Below are 22,647 nucleotides of genomic sequence, written 5' to 3'. Positions count from 1 at the left end.
CCTCCTCCTCCTCTCATTATGCTTCCCCTTTCCCTTTCCCTTTCACCACCCTCCTCCTCCTCTTCCTCCTTCTGCTCCCCCTTTGTTCTCCATCTTCTTCTGCTTCTTCTTTTCCTGTCTCGATTCGCATGATTTGTACTACTTTTCAAACTCTGCTTTATTTCCTTCTACCATACCCAGTTCCAGGAATAGAAAAACAAGAAATCCTCAGAATACTTATCTCTCCTCTATTAGTCTTACTTTGTGGATAATCTCAGCTAAACTCATGGCTATAAATCTCTCAGAAACAAGAGAGCAACAAATATACATCTCCATACTTGCTGCAAATATATATATGAATTGTATATGTATGCATATATACATATAATTTCATATATATATAATTTTATATACATACACATACATATAACTTTCATACATACACACATACATATATATACTCTTTATATATACACTCATGTATATGTACACATATATAGTATAATGCACAAAAAGAGGATGGAGGTGATTGTTAAGAATCTTCACAACCCTTAAAAATTAAGTGAATTTAATTCTTAAAAAGGAGAACACAGTGGTAGAAATTTGCAGTAATCAAGGAATTAATAATAATCTTGTTATTCAGAGCCCAGAAACACCACTTATGATTTGAAATAATAAATGAAATCAAATGTTGAGGAAGGCTTCTGCCTGTGATAGAAGCGATCTTTTATCAGAACTCAGCTCTACCACTTGGCCTCCTGACTTAGGAGATAGTATCCAGGGCTATTACTGAAGGCATAATATCAAAATTAGGAGAGATGCAAATTACCTAATCTCAAAAAATATCAGTGACTTTTGAATACCTGAAAAGAGCAGACTTCAAGGTCATTAATGCTTCTAAATAGTGTTTCAGTGATAAGAACATTATGAAAAAGATAATATGTCTGAACATTCAGATTGGGTGACCTGCACAGAAGACCATTTAAAATTGGAAAGTTAATCTTATATGAATCTCACTAAGCTAAAACCTCCTTCCTTCCCTCACAATTTAAGAGGCTTATTCAGAATAAAGATATGCCTCAAGTGAGGTGGGTCTGATCCAGCACAAATAAAAATTACTCCCTGAAAGGAAATAGCCTCTGAAAAAGGATAAGCATGAAAAAGACCTGAGACCAGCATACACCCATAGAGCACTGCCCTCTTAGCCAGGATCTTCTGTTTTTTGTAGGAAAGATTCTACTGGAAAGCCTCCTTCTTACCCTCCAACAAAAGTCACTATTTCTCAGTGGGCAAACCCAGGTAATGGAAGTACATTTTCTTTTCAGAATAGAAAATCTTTAAAAATGAGAAAAGCCTTATAAAATAAAGGCTTATGAATGTTCTCTCCTTTTCCTTATTCAGGCAGATGTACAGCCATTTTTCTTACTTTCTTTCATTATGTTAGAGAGGATTAGTTACAGGATGGATCACATGCACTAGAATACCCTTATATATATGAGGGAGAAAACTCTAGTAATGATCAAAAACTAATTCTTCACTTACTGGGGCCCCTTAAAGAAAATAAATGAACCATGCAGTGTTTCTTTTACATTGAAGTTTGCAGAGTAGGAGAATTTTATGGTATAGTAATTTAAATTTATTCAAATAGTCTTTATAGTTTTAGTTTCTACTATCTACATAGTTTGGGGTTCAGTACTCAATTTTGATTTACAGCCTCCATAGTCTACCTGACTCCTTTGCCATGGTACACTCACACCCCAAGACCTGCAGCTGTACTTGCATTTTAGCTTCTGGAAGTAATCTTCAATCTCACATTGACATTACATTCTCACACACAAATACAGTAAAAAAAAATCAACATTTTGTGCTAAATAGCTCATGTGTTAGTGTCACAGGATGTTGAAAAATATGTGCATACATTATTTTATGGCTAATTAGGAAGAACCTACATACTAGATCAATTGAATGTTACAGTCAGTCCCTTAAATTTGTAGTGTGTATTAGAACAGGTACATATATGGGAATGTTTGTGTGCATATTTGTGAGAGAGTGTGTGTGTGTGTGTGTGTGTGTACGTGTTTGGGGGGTGGGTAGAGAGTTGGGAGGATGAGGAATTGAAAAAAATATATATTACTAAAGTGGACAAAAGTGATAAAATGCTAATAACTACCAGGTTGCATGCATGAATAAGCACAGGGATATTTGTGTCAAGGAATAGAAATTTAAAAACAGGGAAATGTCCTGGCTTATAAAAGATAAGGAAATGGGTGTTAGAAATGTTGAATTAAAGATGGCATGCATTTAAATAGAAAAATATTTTTATGTCAGTGGTGAACATAAATCTGGCACTTACAAAGAGATCAGAGTTCAGTTACAGAGTTAAAATCATTAAAGTGAAATAAGTGAAGTCATGGAATATGGGCAGAATGACACTGGCATGGCTCAGAATGTATTACCAAAGGAAAAAGGAGCATGCACATTAGGTTAGGAAAGATAGTCCTAATGAAAATTTCTATGAGTAAGGATGGAAATGAGGACACATTGTTTGGTGAGCCATTAGTTAGTTCTAGACACATTTTGTCTTTAAAATAATTGGTAATGGGAGCAGGAAGTACTGTATCACTTTTGGATATCAGAATATTCGAGGAATATTCAATTTATATTATAGGTAAATATGAAATATTAAAATATTTGTTTGATATTTTAGCTACAATAGAAACAGAAAAAGGACTAAAGCAGGTAAAAAATTAAAAAAAAACAGGAAAAAAAACAAAAGTATCTTGGAAATAATGAGAGTCATGATACAAGTTATTAACTTCAAAATAAAATAAAGCAAAAAGGTAAATAATTTAATTTGAGAAAGATAATAATATAAGCTACATACCCAAAATGCTGTTGATATTTGTTTTTGTCTGTGATTTTTATTAGGAAAACCTTTAATATATAATTACATTTCACTTTATTTCATTTAGTTAAAAAAAATCTACTTTCTCCAAAGAGGAAATAAACCTCCCTGGGGTTGTTTTGTGTGGCATAGACACATGCCTTTTGGAAAAACAATATCAATAGTTTTTCGTGAGTTTTTAGATAGTAGGAATGTTCTTTTTTTAAAAGTTTATTTAAGTATTGGCTACACTGAGTCCTTACAATTATCTTTCTCTATAAATTTGATCAGTTGTTCATACAAATTTAAAAAATCCTATAGTAATAGAAGGCAGAAAAATAAAGAAAGGTGTTTTTTCATTATGCTAAATTAACTAAATGATGCATGGACTGAGAAACAACTGCAAATGTCCTGGGAAGAGGATGAGCTTGGTGTATTAGAGGAAGAAAAAAGAAAATCACAATATGCTGGGGAAGTGTGGAATGAAATGAGAGCAGGGGAATTTCTCAAGTGGCATTTCTCCCCTGCTGTTTCTTTTTTGAGGTAAAAGAGAATAACACAAATAAGGACTCATAAAAAAATCTCAACTGCAGAATAAATAACCCCTCCTACGAGAGGTGAATTTAGACTTCAAAGGCCTGAAGCAGGAAAAGCCACTAGAGCTTCTTCCTCATTCATAATTCAATATTAAAACAATAAATACTAAATGATAATATGCATATATAGAAATCTAAAAAAATGCTTTTGTTTCCTGTGATGTCTGTTCAGGCCTGAGCTCAAAGTCACTCATCTAGTCCTCATTCCTCTATTGCTTTCCTGTGATTGTAGCTTTGGTACTATTGTGTGGAGCATATTCCTCACCTAAATATGTGTTTCCCTAGTTACCTTGAAACTTTAAGGGACTACTGGATAGAATATCACCAACAAGACATCAGCAAACATCTCAGAGGGAATTGGGGAAAATCACTTGTTTTCTTGAATGAAGAGGAGCCAAGGTCAAGGACACCCTCCACACTCAATCTGCCTTCCTTCCTTGAACATAGATGTGGTGACTCAAACAGAAGCAGGCATCTTACAAGAATGAGACTACAAATTAGGAAAGCAAGGGTCCAAATCCTAATATGGAAGAACATTAAAATAGAAAAATCAGAGTCCTCAGTGACACTGAGCCACTGAAACTCGTCCATAACAATACACCTTTGACTTGTTTACGTGAGAAAATTAGACACTGTGCCTTAAGGTGTTGTTGTTTAGGCTTTCTGACATGTAAATTTAAAAGTAGTTTTGATTATTTAAACACTGATGTAACTTATAATTATGTATGTGTATATTTACTTTTTGCAGAGCTGGAGATTGATCCCGGGAACTCAAGCTTGTTAGACGAGTGCTCTACCGCTGAACCACCCTTCTGGCCCTTTAAAAGCCACTATCCATTTTTACTTTCATAATTTTTGATGCATGATACGCTTGGGTTGGATGCATTTATTCTGAGCTCTATGGACATAAATCTGGGAAAAGCAACATTCACTGAGTTCTTATTAGGAGCAAAACAAAGACTTCAGATAATCTGTTGGACAGATGGTCTGTCCAACAGCTCTGCAATGCTATCAAGCAGGTGTGACAGCATTCACATTTAACAGATGAAGAAGCAAGTACAAAAATGAAACCATCCCAAGACCACACAATTAATGAATGGCAGTTAGAAAGGAACTAAGGTTATATTGCTACAGGGTCTCTGTCCATTTCTATAGCTTTTGCCTCTTAAAATGAATGAGCCATTAGATTACACAAGACTTAATGGACCAAGTTATTTTTTTTTACATAAACTTTATTTTCTGTGGAAAATCATGTAAAAAGAGAACGACTGTCTCTAAGGATAAACACACACAATCTTAGTGTACATGTCCAAATCAAGTGTCCTTGTTAACTTTTTGTTAAAAGTTAACTTGTCTATATAATTATGACTTCATGCTTTCAGACATAACACCAAAGCAACTTGGCAAACATCAGTCTAGTTGATATTATAAATGACCAAATAATATATATGTCTACTTTGTTGTGGAAGCTATTTTAAGAAAAAAAAAAAACTGACAGATTGTTAATAGACTAAACTAGCAGGTACTCCACTAATTAGATAAATTAGACACAGTATGCTTCTGTTTGCTTTGGAACCTGAAATTTGTGGAAACATTTGAACATGAGGATGGCAGCTGTCAAATGCTCTCCTTGAGTTAGATTTCCCCCGTTGTCATGGCATTCTTCCAGTGCCCTGTGTACCCAAGATACTCTTGTCAATCTAATTTTAAAGTAACATGAGTGGCTATAGGATTACATGAACAAAACCATACACTTAAGGAAAAATTAATTTGATAGATATAGGGACTTTAAACTAATGGGCTAACTGGGTCACAATATATTTAATATAGTTTGTATGTATGTGTTGGGGGTGTTTCTGGAAAAGGATATGGGAGTCATTGAGCATATGACTGTACTGTTGTCTGTGATTTCTCTTTCTCTGTGAAAACTTCTTTCTCAAATTTGCAAAAGGCAGAAGCAGTCTGATAGTAAACTAAGAATGCAAATCATTATTAGGCAAAATACCAAAAGGATCCATGAAAACTAATGCTATAAATGAACAGTATGTGACTTGAAAGAAAAATTTAAATTATACTTGGACAAAGAGACACAAGTAAAAATAATAAGAAGAACATTAGAACCAGTGTTTCTGAAGTGATACACATTAAATAGTCACTGTCACTGAATAAATATAAACGTATGGTGATTTTTTTCCCAGTTGTCTTGTTATTTAATCCAAAATTCTTTGCCAGCAATGATGTCTTTTGCTTTTTAAATTTTCTTTGTATCTGATTATAGCAAAACTACATTAAAGGAACAAATAAAGAGACACAAACCAAACTAACAAAAATATTTAGAAATTTATATTCTGGCATAATTAAGAAATCCTCCCATCTTCCTTTTCTGATCAAGTGTCCTGTGGTTGAGTACCTGTTGATTCGGTAACTTGAACACTGGCATCCATGTTGATGTTGCATTTCCATCCCTACTTGAATCCTTCAATGGTTGTTCTTTCATTTTCTTTGTGTTCTAGGGTAAATATGAATATTTAAAAAAAGAAGAAGAAGAACCATCCATTGCAAATAAGCTTGCTATCATTTTAGCTGTTTATTCTAGCTATGTCCATATGGTTTGGGTAGTCATGCAAAAAAGGGATACTGAACAGAAGGAGAGTGTGTATAGCATTCTTCATGATGCAGGTGAGTAGGAGGAGCAGAGCAGATGAGGATTTACCCTTCATTGCACAGTGTAAACAGCATCTGCATGGGCTGTGGGCTGTGCTGAAGTTTCTGGGGAAGGAAAATTGTGGAGGCCTCTCCCTGGCACTGTTCTCACAACACATGTCTGAAAGTTCCAACAGGTTAGGGTAAATGCAGGCCCAGCTACTAGCAATTGATGTAAACACAGAAGAGCCAAGAATGCCATCCTTCCAAACAAGACAATGAAAAAGTTGGCTGAAATTATGGATGTTTAAAAATGTTGGAGGCTAACTTTCAAAGGGAGTCACCAGGAAGTGAAATCAGTTCCCTGCATACTGTGTCATGGGATGGAAGTATTCAGCTTTCAGAAATGACCACTCAGTCACAGAGTGAAAATTCTTTGCCTATGCAGAAGTAGTGTCACCCAGGAGAGGAAATATAATTTTTTGTGTGTGGTCCTAGAATTTTAGTTAACCTGACACCAATTGTATTAATGAAAGATAATTATAGTATGAATATAATAAGACCACTCTATTAATTAGAATCATCCCTGAATTATCCCCCTGTACAATTGTACAGTCATGAAAAACAGAAAACCAAAATCTGTACTATATATTGGCAAGGAAACACTTCCCTAGCTGTAGTTATGTGAAGAAAGTAGCCCTTTTATTTGGCCTAGTTGAAAGAAGAGTAGTGAAGTTAGCCAATCCCCCCAAAATAAATGCCAAATGTTTTCTCTGATATAAGGAGGCTGACTCATAGTGGGGTAGGGAGAGGGAGCATGGGAGGAATAGATGAATTCTAGATAGAGCAGTGGGGTGGGAGGGAAAGGGGGGGTCAGGGGATGAGCAAGGATGGTGGAATGTGATAGACATCGTTATCTAAAGTATATCTATGAAGACGCAAATTGGTGTCAACATACTTTATATACAACCAAAGATATGAAAAATTGTGCTAGATATGTGTAATAAGAATTGTAATACATTCCGCTGTTGTTTTTTTTTTTTTTAATCAATTTAAAAAAGAAAGAAAGAACAGTTCCTTAATTCTAATTTAACAGACAACACTTATACTATGGAACTCTATTTTCTTTAAAGTTATTCAGCCATTGAATTATCCCACTTTTACTTTCAAAGTATTTCAAATTTCTTCCACTGCTTAATCTTTACTCCGTCTCTATTTTCAACACTAATAATTTAAGCTGTCATCACATTTTGTCTAGATCTTAGCCTTCAGAATCATCTTTACCTCAAATAATCTTTCCTTAACAAAAATTTAGTCAGGCACCTCTAAGTTGTTTTGTTTCTGTGACTAAGCTTTATCCTCAAGCTTCCCTTCTCAAGAGAAGAAAAGCTACTCAGCTTAGTAAGACCTTCCTCCAGCCCCCACACCTTCAATTTTTGATCCCCCTGGTCTGTCTTCACAAGAATCCTGTCAAGATAGTTTATCCATTATCCAACTGTCTCTGGGGATGTTTCCTCTTAGTGATTTTGTATGAATTGACTTCCTCATTGCTACTTGGTTAGTAATGACTCTTTTCCTTCTCTGCAGATTTGAGCCCAATCTGTCTCCCTTAACACCAAAATTTCACTGCAGTAGTCCCTTGAATAAAGTGTTCCTTATCATCTTTAATGAATGTCAGAAGAATAGTCCCTTCATATTCCCCACTGGATAAACCAAGTGAGATTTGTAAATTCAAATCTGAGCATATTAGCTCCTCACATAGAATTACTAATGATTATTCATTTTGACACAGTGGTTTCCAAATTTTTTGACATGTGGAACTTCATATTGAAATAAAATTCTATATGGAGAGGTTTCATGGGTTTGAGGAGGATTGAATAGGATGACAGAGGCACTTTTTTTAGGACATCGTATTCTCTATAATATAGTGGAAGACATATTATACTGTGAATTTGTCAAACCCATCGAATTTTATAATGTGAAAAGTTAACCATGTAGCAGGAGGTGGTGATGTATACCTGTAATTCATTCCTGAGATTGTGGAGACTGAGGCAGCAGGATGGCAAATTCAAGGCCATCCATGGCAACTTAGCAAGAACCTGTACTAAAATTAAAAAAAAAAAAAAAGAGCAAGGATTGAGGATGGAACTCAATACTAGTGTGCCCCTGGGCTCAATCCCCAGTGTTGGAAAAAGAAAGGGAAAGAAAGAAGGAAGGAAAGAAAGGAAGGAAGGAAGGAAGGAAGGAAGGAAGGAAGGAAGGAAGGAAGGAAGGAAGGAAGGAAGGAAGGAAGGAAGGAAGGAAGGACTTCAAGGTATACAACTTTTAGAAACAAACAAAAAATATATATATTGGAAGATCCCAGAATGAAATGTAGTGGGCGAAAACAATTGAAATATACTACAGCTATACCATATAATGCTGAATTGTATTTACATAAAATTTTATATTTTAATTGAAGTATTAACTTCCACATATTTATAAAGCTATGGTATAGTTTGTGAATCATTTAACAATATTTTAAAATTTTCTATTCTAGATAACATTGCCTCTTATTTTTTGACTAAGATTTTGTAAACATTCCAAAAAAATCCCTGATTTTCAAAAATAAATTATTGTAAATGATATTACTTATGATATTTGGAGGCTAGCAGTAGCAATGACTTGAAGTATTTTAATAGATAGATGTCTTTTATAGGTCAATTTTCAGTCATTAAATATGCATTATTCTTTTTCTCTAATTAGAAAATATTTCATTTTTAGAGAAGGTTCATAAATGGGTTCTTTGGCCAGTTTAGATCCCCCCCCCCGGGTAGGCATCTCTCTCCAACTATATCTTACAACATTTTGATATCCAACAATGACACTAAAGAAACTCAGATACCATTTGGTTGTCTTTTTCATCAATTCATCCCAAATTATGAAAGTAAAATTATTTGTTGAAACACTGTGTTTTTTCAATTTTTTAAATGAATTGTTCATCCTTAAGCAGGATGGTAACTTTGAAAGTAAAGATTTTTATAATTGGAGTCGTATAGATTGTTGAATATATCAACATGGCTTGAAAGTTATTTCAATCTTGTTACATTAGAGAACAAGTAATGGATTAAGTAATGAATTTGATCTGATAAAGAAACAGCGACTTTCTTGTTGGAAAAAAAATTGTAATAACAGATTTCCCTAGGGATCAGCAATGTGCTTCAAAATCAAAAAGGAAATTATGTGATGATGTTCTATTGTGTTAAAATAAATTTAGACAGTAAGCAATATAAAAATAAAACTCACAAGTTATACATTGCACCTAAAATTTTGGTACTGACATCCTCATGACTACTAATGCTTCCATTTTACATAACAATATCCCATGACTCCTTAAACAAATTTGAAGGCAATTTTAATATGGCCTGGTACTTGCACAGTCTAATATTGCTTTTACATCATTGATGCAAAATCTGCTATAAGATTCACAGCTTAGTTAATAAGTCAAAATTCAGTCTAAATAAACACAGATATCTTTTGTATATGCTCTATGTTTTTATAGATTCTCATTTAATCAGATTTCACACATTCTTCACTGTTTAAACAGAGCATCAGGTTTGTTACATGCACAACCTCATTATTAAGTCTTTTTGCTCAATGTCGAAAGAGGATTGTCTCTTAAAAAAATTGAAATTTCCACAACTACCCACCAATCTCCCTATCTTTTGTACTGCATTATACGATGTATTTATTTATTTATATCTTTATTAGTGCCCACAAGGGTCTAACATTTACCTCAATGGGACTAAACCTTAGACAGGATTATTCCTGACTCCTTTCTCTCAGTGCTTTTACTTTAGAAAATGTCCACTTATAACTTCTTTCTCTATCTCTGTTAGATATAAATTTATAACACAGAAATAAATATCTTTCTCAAGGACTTTGGAATTAACCCTTCAAAATGTAATTGTTGAAAGAAATATCTTAGTCACCAGCATCTGTGAGACGGAGTTAGGAAACTAAGTTCAGAAAAGTACAATTTGTAAAACCAATAGTAATTTTTAAAAAGATTTTAAAATAATGTCACAGGAAAAAGTAGACCAATTCCATATGTAAAAGTTTCAGAGTTCCAATTGAACTCTTCCTCCCCCAGATTGTACTGAGGCATAGAAGAAAGACACCCCTGACATTGGGAAGAGGAAGGCAGAGGGTTCTGTCCAAGTGGAAATACAGTAGTAGGGAATTACATGTATTATAGTAGAAAAAAATAGATGGTTTATAAAAACAAATTAAAAAAAAAAACACCTCCCCACATTACACAAAATATAAACAAACAAACAAAGGAACTAGAACTAAACTCAACAACAACAACAACAACAACAACAAAAACTCAAGAAAACGTAAAATACTGGAAACATAGATAGGCAGAAGAGAGCTGAAAATATTGTATTGAAGGTGGAAAAATATATGGCACAAGGAAAATAGTAATAATGTATTATAAAATTTTGCAAAATTAATTAGAGAATCAATATGGCAAATTACAAAAACATGATGATAACAAAGATGAAAAGCAAATAGTAAAATTAAAACATTTGTTTGTTTCTACTGTTAGAGACAAAATGATTCCATCTTAGTGTAAAATATATATTAATTGATAAGAGCAAATAATGATGTGATTGCAAATCTCAATTTTTATTGTAGAAGAACGGTTTGATGACATTTTAGTTAGTAAAGTAATAAAAAGATCAAATTTATCTGGAGAGTATAGAATATTTTGTATCACAGCTCACAAGTTTTTGCAAATTTCTTTGTCTTTTCCTGTGGTAACTGCTAATATAGCAGTTAATATAGGATTTTAAAAATTTTTCTTAATTTCAATTTTTGTTTTGATTGTTAGAATATATTTCTGGGAAAATCAGCCATTATACAAAAAAATAAAGAAAGACTTCTCTTTAGGTTGGTAGTATGTATTTAATTTGTGCTTGTCTAGTCTCCTTTCTAATTTTGTATTAATTGTTTATCCTTTTTAGATTTGTTAATATGGTATCAATTCATTCTATATTTTTTTTGAAAACCAGTCCCTACATTTCTTCATTATTTCTATTCATTTCTATGTTTATACACATTAATTTCCACTTTTATTATAATAAATTCTTTGTTTGCTTTCATTACACTTTTTTTTGTTTTCTTAATTCCTTAACAAAGCAATTAATTGGTTCTTCCTCTTTTCTCTCTCTCTCTGTCACAAACACATATACACACACACAAACACACATACACACACACATTAAATGCCTTTTTAAAGGCTATGAAATATCACCTAAACCTTGTTTTAGGCTTTTTGCAAATTCTGTATTCGTTGAGTTTTTGTTTTACTACATTGCAGTTTGCAAGTTAGCTTGAATGGTTTTGTCAAACAAAGATTTCCCTGGTTTTCCTTAAAGCTTTTCTTCATTAAAATATCTTAGCATTTAGATGTTTTTATTTTGTTTTACTTTTTAAATGTTTTTTATTAATAGTTTATAATATGATTGTTCTGCTTATAAAAATTGAACTTGTATAATATACATTTTGGAAATTTGTTTTTGTTTTGTTAAATAATGGGCAGTTTTATAAGGATTTTATTGATGACATTAAAGAAAACTTTAATTTCAAGTTCTGCAAATTTATATACTATATTTTAGGACTATATTTTTAAATATGATTTTTTCTCAACAGTTTTGTTTGGGTATGAGCTAAAGTCAAGTTTAAAATATTTATTCCATTTCTTCATTTATTCCACTCAATTATTATACTCTAAATTTTGTTGTTTCCCTTTTAATACACAACATTGTCATACATTGATACAGTGTCAATATTCTCTTTTGTTTTTTAGTTATTAATCAGCTCTTTAACTTATTGACTTAGCATTTATGTTATTCTTTTTATATATGTTCTGTAATTATTATTGTTACAATTCAGAGAATCTCTTTTGCATAGTAGAAAAGTGGATTTACTAAATTTTATATACTGAAATTTTGAGTATGTTTAGACTGATTTATTTTATATTATATATTACCTTATTATAATATGTTTTATCTTTAATGCTAACCTTATTTTCCAACCTTTCATGTGTTTTTGATTGTGTTGTTGTAAATGGGAACTCTGCCCAAGTAGATTGAAAAATAGGGGTAGGAAGAATGAACACCATTCAAATGTTTTAAAAGTAACCCAAGACAGGCATGGTGGAGCATGCCTATAATTTCAGTGATTCAGGAGGCTGAGGTAGGAGTACCAAAAGTTTAGCAAAGCCTTTTTTATTCTGAATATTTCTTTTTTTATACTATTATTAGTTGTTTAAAACATTACACAGTTCTTGATATGTCATATTTCACACATTTGATTCAAGTGGGTTATGAACTCCCATTTTTACCCCGTATACAGATTGCAGAATCACATCGGTTACACATCCACGTTTTTGCATATTGCCATACTAGTGTCTGTTGTATTCTGTTGCCTTTCCTATCCTGTACTATCCCCCCTCCCCTCCACTCCCCTCCCATCTTCTCTCTCTACCCCCTCTACTGTCATTCATTTCTCCCCCTTGTTTTTTTTCCTTTCCCCTCACTTCCTCTTATATGTAATTTTGTATAACAATGAGGGTCTCCTTCCATTTCCATGCAATTTCCCTTCTCTCTCCCTTTCCCTCCCACCTCTCTTACCTGTTTAATGTTAATCTTCTTCTCATGCTCTTCCTCCCTGCTCTGTTCTTAGTTGCTCTCCTTATATCAAAGAAGGCATTTGGCATTTGTTTTTTAGGGATTGGCTAGCTTCACTTAGCATAATCTGCTGTAATGCCATCCATTTCCCTCAAATGCCATGATTTTGTCATTTTTTAGTGCAGAGTAATATTCCATTGTGTATAAATGCCACATTTTTTTATCCATTCATCTATTGAAGGGCATCTAGGTTGGTTCCATAGTCTAGCTATTGTGAATTGTGCTGCTATGAACATCGATGTAGCAGTATCCCTATAGTACGCTCTTTTAAAGTCTTTAGGGAATAGTCCGAGAAGTGGAGTAGCTGGGTCAAATGGTGGTTCCATTCCCAGCTTTCCCAGGAATCTCCATACTGCTTTCCAAATTGGCCGCACCAATTTGCAGTCCCACCAGTAATGTACAAGTATACCCTTTTCCCCATATCCTTGCCAGCACTTATTGTTGTTTGACTTTGTAATGGCTGCCAATCTTACTGGAGTGAGATGGCATCTTAGGGTGGTTTTGATTTGCATTTCTCTGACTGAAGCAATTCTAAGCAGGAAGAGTGAATCAGGCTGTACAGCAATACCAGACTTCAAACTGTACTACAGAGCAATAGTAACAAAAACAGCATTGTATTGGTAACAAAACAAGCGGGTGGACCAATGGTACAGAATAGAGGACACAGAAACCAATCCACAAAACTACAACTATCTTATATTTGATAAAGGGGCTAAAAGCATGCAATGGAGGAAGGATAGCATCTTCAACAAATGGTGCTGGGAAAACTGGAAATCCATATGCAACAAAATGAAACTGAATCCCTTTCTCTCGCCATGCACAAAAGTTAATTCAAAATGGATCAAGGAGCTTGATATCAAATCAGAGACACGCCGTCTGATAGAAGAAAAAGTTGGCTACGATCTACATACTGTGGGGTCGGGCTCCAAATTCCTCAATAGGACACCCATAGCACAAAAGTTAATAACTAGAATCAACAAATGGGACTTACTCAAACTAAAAAGTTTTTTCTCAGCAAAAGAAACAATAAGAGAGGTAAATAGGGAGCCTACATCCTGGGAACAAAGTTTTTACTCCTCACACTTCAAATAGAGCCCTAATATCCAGAGAAAATAAATAACCCAAAAAACAAATGCGCCAAGTACCTGAACAGACACTACTCAGAGGAGGACATACAATCTATCAACAAGTACATGAAAAAATTCTCACCATATCTAGCAAAGCCTTAAATAACATAGTGACTCTGTTTCAAAATAAGAGTGAAAAAAAAGTGGGGAGTATATTTCAGTGGCAAAGCACCCTAGGAGCAATCGCCAGTATTCAAAAATAAATAAATAAATAGATAAATAAATAGTAGTCCAGGCAAGTGATGATTGTGAGTGGGATGAGAATGTTAGTTGTATAGATAAAGAGGAAATCATATATGGTCATGTGTATGAATCAAATGAGAATACCAGCATGTATTTACATTATTACTAATACTTGACATACATTATCACATTTGCATTCTTATGATGACATTAGTATATTTACTCCTCTGTATCATTGGAAAACACTGAGATACATAAAAATCACTACTTTATGACACAAATTTACTATTCAAGCCCAAGAATACAGATTTGGAATCCACACTCTTGAGCACCTATGTAAAATTACATTGCTTTATTCATCGCCCGTGTTCCATATTGGTTCTTTCCAGTTATTGCTCATTGTTTTCTGAATGGAAAAATATTCTTGACAGTCTACATATTTGCTGATGAACTGCAGAATATACTGTAGCTGAAAACATCTTCAGTTTGGGATGCTGATGCTGACAGAGAATACCATCCATCATATTATCAGTTAGGCATATAAAACTCAAGTGTTCTCTCAGCCTGTCTCACCATGGACAAATAAGAAAACCTTCCTGGCTTCCAGACAAGCCCCACTTATTCCAGGTTATTTATTTCTTATGGATAATTTAGAGCCAATGTATTTCTTTTCAGCTGACAATGAGAAGCTCCAGAATAGATTGCCACCCAGTGTGTTTTCTCCAAACTTCCACTCAGACAATATGTTCCTTGTAAGACTGGCATCCTCTTTTCCTCTCATTCTGCAGTCACCCACTGCTTGGGTAGGCTTGCAATGTTTGCCTGCACTTGTATTTAAAGTAAAGAATTGTTGTGGGGCTTCTTATAAATACTGAGATTCACTTTTAGTCAACACTGTCTCTTAGCTTTTATGTCCTTGAAAGTAACCTGGGTTGATTTGTTCCAAGTTTTACAACATCTGATATCCTCAGAATCTCTCTCCCAGTTTCATATTTTTTTTTCTTTTAATATGTTTCTTTAGTTGTACATGGACACAATTACTTTATTTATTTATTTTTATGTGATGCTGAGGATTGAACCTAGTGCCTCACAGGTACTGAGCAGGCACTCTACCACTAAGCCCCAACACCAACCCTAAAATTTCTTTTTTATATTAAAAAAATCTTTTAGTTGTTTTCAATTGTTATATAGAAGACAGTGAGATAGATATACCTGTGCTATGATAACTTTAACAAATTTGTCATCAGTTTGATTTCATTTAAATTGAGGAAAATGATTAATTAGGAAAAATAACATAATAAATACTTATTATTTAAGTAGGAAAACAGCAGAAAGCAAACTATATATTCTATTAAATCACATTTGGTATCCAGATTTATGAGAAATAATATGTTCAACTGTATTTAGTTAACCAACTAAACTTAGTTTGGTATTTATTTTGGTGAAAAATATATTTTAATGTAGATTAAAATGTTTTTTAAATTTATTTTTCCTTAAAAGTATGCACACATGATCACACACTCAAAACCTTTTCTGATCTGATATTTAAAATCTTATATATTGCATTTAAAAGTCAACTTCTGGTACAAAAATTGTGTTATGGAATGTCAAGGTGAGATCAAGTGTTTATTTTTTGTAGTACTGTAATAATATTATAAATGTCATTACTCTTTATGCATAGAAACAAAAAAAGTAAAACTGTGAATTATTGATTTCATTAGCTTTTGACAATTGTTTTTGAAGTAATAAGTATATCTTTATGTTATTATTAAAGTTGCTGTGGTAACTAATGGAAGTCAATTGAGAGATGGATCACTTGAGAGACTGAATTAACATTGCATTCATTTGTTCTTTTGGTACATATCATTCATCCTTACTAGATTCATACTAAGAAACACTAGGCTGTTCAGAGCCAAAGAAGCAAAATAAGGCATTTATTTCATTTGATGCTTTGTTTTAAAATATTGGAACAAAGAGCAGTGATATCTTTAACTTCATGATTTCAAACTCCTTCTTCCTCCAACTTGCAAAGTTAAATGACTACAAGGGCCAAGTAGGTAACATAAAGGGGCTGGGGGGACAAAACAAGCTAAAAACCAAGCCAAGACTCAAGCAGCTAATTGTTCATGAAACCATGGATCCAAAAGAAAAGTATTTACTTTTAAAAAGCAGTAGAGCTAAACACTGGGACAACTTGAAGAGGATACTTGGTCCTAGTTTGAGGAAATAATAGGGCTTGGGAACCTGAGAAACTAGACAAGCAAACTATTGAATTTAAGGGTATTTGTGATAAGTGGCACATCTTTTATATATTCTGACAACTGTTTCACTTAAAAGGAATTATGTGAACCAATAGATTGACAACCAAACAAAAAACAAACAAAAAAATCTAGACTGAAGACAATACCATCATGTTTATTTCTGATCATGGTATAATCTCACTAAAAGGTTTGGAAAATAATTTCTATGTCACATTTTGAGCCATACTCTCGTTTTAATATCATGTTTTCTTTTACAAATTTTCGCCTTTATTTTCTTGAACCTCATTCCAAGTCTTTGATTAATTCATAATGTTCATAAGGAGGTAACAAGCAGAGAGAGATGAATAAATTGCTCAAGATTTTATTATAGTAAAATTTGAGAGATAAATAAGTTGCTCAAGATTATATTATAGTAAAATCTTGCTATATAAAACCAGTTTAGGCTATATTGTCTTTAAATAGACATATGCAAATATTTTGTCAGTTAAAAATATAAAGAATACTGTTTCCCCAAAATTTAAAGATGTCAAAAATGATGATTTCAATGCACACAATTTTAATTATGCATAAGACTTTAATAAAATAACTAATTGTTAATTTTGTGTATAGGGGAAAAATCTTTTTTTTTTACTACATGTTTAATATCAGCAATCATATTTTGAGATTTATTCAATCATTTAAAAATATTTATTCTTTAAATTTAAAAGAATGATGGATATAGAAAATGGATCATAATTCACAGAATAAATTTGGCATACAAACTTGGCCTTTCAGAAAGTTGTTCTGAAATTTTTGAATGACAATATTTCATGTATCCTTTGCTAAGAAAAATCACACTTAAAGTCATCTTTAATATATTTGGTTTAGATTTAAGGTGACCTAAATATCCTCCTTTTATATTTAAATATTTGAAAACACTGTGGCAGACCTATATTTTGGTTTTGAGATGGAGTATATTTTGTGTTCACTACTATAAAATGCCTTTGAATGTGAGACAAGTCAAGTGTAAATAACTTTGCAAGATAAAGCATATACATCAAGGTACATTTATATGTGGCTCTAATGAAAAAGATAAGACAATCACCAGGACTGAAAAAGGCTGGACACATCAACACAACAGTGTCTTTTCCTCCTATTGCTCCAATTTACTTTCTGAACTCTATAGTTCTAAACCAACCTTCTTTCCTCACCAAACAGGAATTCAGCAATCTTTTTTATTACATCCATTGGTTGCAGTTCTTTTCATTGTTTAATACACTACTTTGCTGAAGCAGTCTAAAACAGTGTTCTCTCAAACAAGATAGCGTGAATGCTAATATCCCACAACACCAGAAAGACATGTATCTCTGACCGTTTCAGGCTTTCTTGCCAATTTAGTTTGTAGCCTGTGTAACATCCTGCATTACCTTGTTGGGAGAATTTCAGTCTGCCACTGTGATTAAGGTTAGTCCATTGTATTTATTTGCCTTTGTCTCATATGATGGAGAGGATCCGTGAGACTTTGGACCATAGCTGCTTTTTAAGGCACAGATGTTGCCTTAAAATAGGGGATGCTATTAGGTTTGATATCATGAGCAGACAGAGATTTTGATATGCTAATTGGTGATCACCAGGGATTTTCACAAGAAAAATTCTGTAATTCCTATACAAGATTCCTGAAGACATACATTAGAAAGCATATCTGTTATATGTATTCTGCTAGCAGTGCTCCTTTATTGAAATGCACCGAATATAATGGTGTGGAGGAGCTTAGCTAAGCATAAATCGTCTTTTCACCTATATACAGACTCCATGTCACTTTCACACATTTTAGGACATTTGGTCCAGATTTATTTTAAATTATTTTTTTGTGAGAAATGCTTATTTGATCAGAAAATGTCAAGTTCTTTCACAATGTTACCAAATGCATAATATTTCCTGTGAACCTCATATTATCTGACTATAAGGATAATTATTCTATTTTGATGTTACATAACAGCCTCATATTCCCACACAGGTACTTCTAAATTTGTTTGACAATACAACTGTGAAATGTCTGTTTTCTAGGTCTTTAGTGTGTTGGTATATATTGGCATGACCTCATGCGTGAAATGACTTTACTAACTTGTTCTGATACTAACAATAATATTAGGTACCTAGAAATACCTGAATTATACAGTAACTAGTAAATGCCTATCCATATAACATTTTCATTATGCATCACTTACAATGCCAGAAGTAGGTAGCAGCAGGCAGTCTTCAATTTGGGTCAGGTGTAGTGATTGTCACATTGTATTCACATATCTTATTTTGTGTACTAATTTGTGTTGTCAACTGAGAAGATAAGATTGTCCTAGAAAGTTCTGCATTCCCTATAGAAATTATCAATTTGCTTTGTTTAGATGTATGTCACACTGCATCTCATATTTATGTATATGTAAACATGTATGTGTGTGTATGTGTATATGTGTATATATATATATATATATATATATATATATATATATTATCTTTCTGTTAATTTCTTTACATTCATATGGAAATGAGTATGCACTATGTATTCATTTGCACATACATATGCTCTTACATTTATTCAGCTATATATAGGAGCAAAAAGATTGAGGTAATTACCTAAAGAATGCTTTTATAATTAATGAACCAGGATTAAATTGCACCTAACTTCAGAAAAGAAGCAAGCACCTCAAGGATCAAAACAATGATCCCAGCCAAAGTCTTAAAACTGTTAATGGGTAGGAATGAATAGGGGGAAAGAACCAATTTTCATCTCTGTGGAAATCCATGGTGCATTATTAAATTTCTGAAATCCTTTAAACAAAGTAGAAAATCATAAGTGACCAAAGAAGAGCATGTTTTTTTTAAAGACAGCTAGCATATTTCTACAGGAATAGATAGAGTAAATTTCCCGTGTGTGTGTGTGTGTGTGTGTTTGAAAAGAGAAGATAATTTTATAAGAATTTTCTTTCTTTCAAAATATAACATTATATAACCAAAAAGTGTATCATCCTACAATTCTCCCAGAGTATAATTTTTGTGGATGAACTATCAGCAATACAAAATGGTACCATAGACTAAAAATCCCCCAGAGAGTAAATATTTCAGTGTGAAAGTTGACTAGGTTGATCATGATTAGCCTATTTAAAATATGTCATAATAATTAGTAAAATTTAGTTAAATATGCACTCTCATTGAAGAAAAAGGGGATATAGTAGGCATTTAGTGAGATGTGAATTGTATAATGTTGTCTGAATACTGATAATGCGGTGGCACTCACCTATTATCCCAGCAACTCATGAGTCTGAGGCAGAAAGATTGCAAGTTTGAGGCCAGCCTCAGCAACTTAGTGAGATCCCCTCTAAAATATTTTTAAAAATTAAAGAACCTATTGGGGAGGTAGCTCAGTGGTGGTAACCCACCGCCCTTGGTTTCAATTCTGAGTACTGAAGCCAGATTTACAATAGGCAGTCAGAATAGATAGATAAATTGGGTCAGATTGAAGAAAACAGACCAAACCTGTGTAGGTCTGAAAGGCGGGAGACTGCATCATGGGAGATTGAAATGTTAATGTCCCCAAAGCCTGGCCTCTAATGCCCCTCCTAAAGAAGTCAGCAACCCCTGAGCATACAGGAAGCTGTTAATTAATTCGCCTTGGGCCCTCCTTTCTACCAAGATGACTACATCCTGGCCCCTCCAGCACACCTGTTTCCCACCGTTTGGCCTACAGCCAGCATCTCCTGATCACAAATGCAGGATAAGGGGAAATGAACAAGATGAGAGGGGAAAATGTAAAAGAACAAAGAGAACTTTAAATGTATAAAAGGGATGGGACTTCCTTATCCCATGGTTTCTGCCTTTTGAGTCCCCTTGTTCCTCCCAGGGAGAATTCTGTTCTACTACCCTTTAAACAAAGCTTCATACTTTCTACTCCATGCTTCTCTTGGCATGCTTCCCAGGTGTTATACTTCAACAAGGTAAGGTAAGCAGTAACAGCTGTACCGGAGCCAGAATGAATAAAAATTTAAAATTCTAAGAATTATGTAAATTATCTTCAACTAATCAAAATATGAGATTTTGTTGTTGTTTTGTTTTGTTTAAGTATGCTTAGGGACATTTTATTTTCACAAATTAATAATGTTGGTTGATTACATCTAAACTGAAAATTAGAAGTTTTATTTTCTTACAAAACGGAATGTTAGTCTGAAGTAAAAAATGCAGCTCTCACTGACAGCTTCAGGATATAGAACATAGGAAGTGTGATTACCATAAGTATAAGAGATAAAAATGCATCACCTGTATGGATATGCAAACCAAGGCTTTCTGTCACAACCACTCACCTCTGCATGAAAGCAGCCAGAGATAATCAGAATGAGTGTGGCTATGTCTCATTTTTACTTTATTTGTAGAAGGAAGCAGCAGATTTGGCCAGTGGTGTGGAGCTGGCAGATCCCTGATATAAGAAAAGCCCAGAATATATCATTGTACATGTCACATGGAGGAACATGGTACTTTCTGTTATCCTTTGTCGTATACCATCTTGGAGTCCAAATCAAGGTTTTTTTTTTTTGGTTTTTCTTTCTAGCCATAATAAAGTGAAGCAGATGCTCAATTTCATGACGCCTATTATTTTGTTAAATGTTGATCAGAGTTCTGAAAAAAAAAAGTTGTTGTCTTTTTATATTGATTTTAGCAGTCATTTTGATACTGAATAGACTTCGTCATTGTGTTAGTCTGTAGAGTTGATTCATAATACTTTTTTTTCTTTACAAATAATTGACTATAGTTCAGTAACAGTTGCATGGAAATTATCCAACTGGCTGTCATTTACAGTCTATGTGCTTCATTGATTACTGGTCTCCCACCTCATTCCTGTAACTCACTGAAAGGTTTCCATGGCACTGATGAAAGTCTACTGCATTCAAGACAGTAGGAGCTATTGATAGAATGTCTAAAGGGGGAAACATAATTATAATTCATTGCAAAATTACACTTAAGAATGCATTTTTAAGATTTTACAATTTAGGGGGCTGGAGTTGTGGCTCAGTGGTAAAGCACTTTCCTAGCATGTGTGAGGTACTGGGTGCTATCCTTAGCACCCCATAAAAATAAATTAATAAAATAAAAGTATTGTGTCAAACTACAAATAAAAATATTTTTTAAAAAAGATTTTACAATTTAGAGTAGTCTGATTTATTTTGCTCATGCTGATAGCAGTTATTTTAAAACTTGCAGGTTGCTGAAGATATTGTAATGACAGCTCCTGCCTTTCTTTTCAGGAGATAGGATTCCACAATTGAGGGCATACTGGCTCTTCTCTGGCACTCTTTTGTTTCTATTGAAATCTAATTTTCCCACAGGACCCCTGTAAAACCATCTATTCTTGGGGGAAGAAGGATAATGAAGATGTATGCCATTTATTGAGGAACAGCTAGTCTCCAGCAATATCCATCCCTCTTCAGCATTTCACAGACACTTTCTCACTGATCAGGACAATAATCTTCCAACATTGGTACTATACAACAGAAGAAATTGAAATAGAAAACCTTAAGTAAGACATATATGAAACATTGACATGCTTCAAGACATTTTCATTGCATATTGCTCATATCATGCCACCTAGCTAATTTGAGCTCTCTGTATCTTCAGCAATGTCTTTTGTGGGTTTGGTTATTCCCTTATTTAAATTGAGCACTCTGAAAGAAGAATCAGAAAATGTTACAATCTATGTGGATAACACAAATAAACACTTAGAACCTACTCTCATAACAAATTCCAAGTATACAGCTGTATTATAAATATGCTTACCATGCTTTAGGTTAGTTCTCCAGAAGTTATTCATGATACATAACTAAAAAATTTGTACCTTTTGACCAACATTGCTGTTCTGCTCCCTAATCTCTCCCTTGATGATCACTAATCTAGTTCTATTTCTATGAGTCTGTTTCAGTTGCCAAATGCAAGATCATGCAGTATTTGCTTTTCTGCCTGCTTTAGTTCACTTGCCATATGTCCTCCAGTTTCACTAAGTTGTTACAAATGACATGGTTTCCTTCTTTATCAGAGCTAAACAATATTACACTGTGGTTGTAGAGGTGTGTCTATGTGCCACACTTTATTTATCCATTCATCCACTGATGAACATTTATGTTGTTTATTTTTCTTGGCTGTTGGAAATAATGTTACAATGAATGCATAAGTATAAATATCTCTTTGAAATCCAAATTTCATTGCATATATATATAT

The 22,647-nt window shown here is 33.5% G+C and overlaps 1 protein-coding gene across 5 annotated transcripts in view; it reads right to left on the bottom strand.

Moving 5' to 3' along the window:
- The window catches only part of Luzp2 (leucine zipper protein 2), a 482,138-nt gene that overhangs the window by 337,638 nt on the left and 121,853 nt on the right, over nucleotides 1-22,647 (bottom strand). The window contains exons 1-2 of one of the 5 annotated variants that reach the window (XM_048788509.1): nucleotides 8,121-8,147; nucleotides 5,870-5,968 (exon numbers count right to left, since the gene is read on the bottom strand). The exons of 3 other annotated variants lie outside the window; for them this stretch is intronic. In XM_048788509.1, coding sequence (XP_048644466.1) covers nucleotides 5,870-5,922 — 53 coding nt within the window. In that variant the 5' untranslated portion in view covers nucleotides 5,923-5,968; nucleotides 8,121-8,147. Of the gene's footprint in view, nucleotides 1-5,869; nucleotides 5,969-8,120; nucleotides 8,148-22,647 lie in introns of those variants that run through there. One more of the 5 variants, XM_048788508.1, reaches the window with a different exon arrangement.

Source organism: Marmota marmota, unplaced genomic scaffold (genome assembly GCF_001458135.2).
Source record: "Marmota marmota marmota unplaced genomic scaffold, marMar, whole genome shotgun sequence".
Lineage (NCBI taxonomy): Eukaryota > Metazoa > Chordata > Mammalia > Rodentia > Sciuridae > Marmota > Marmota marmota.
This window is presented reverse-complemented; position numbering and strand designations above follow the sequence as displayed.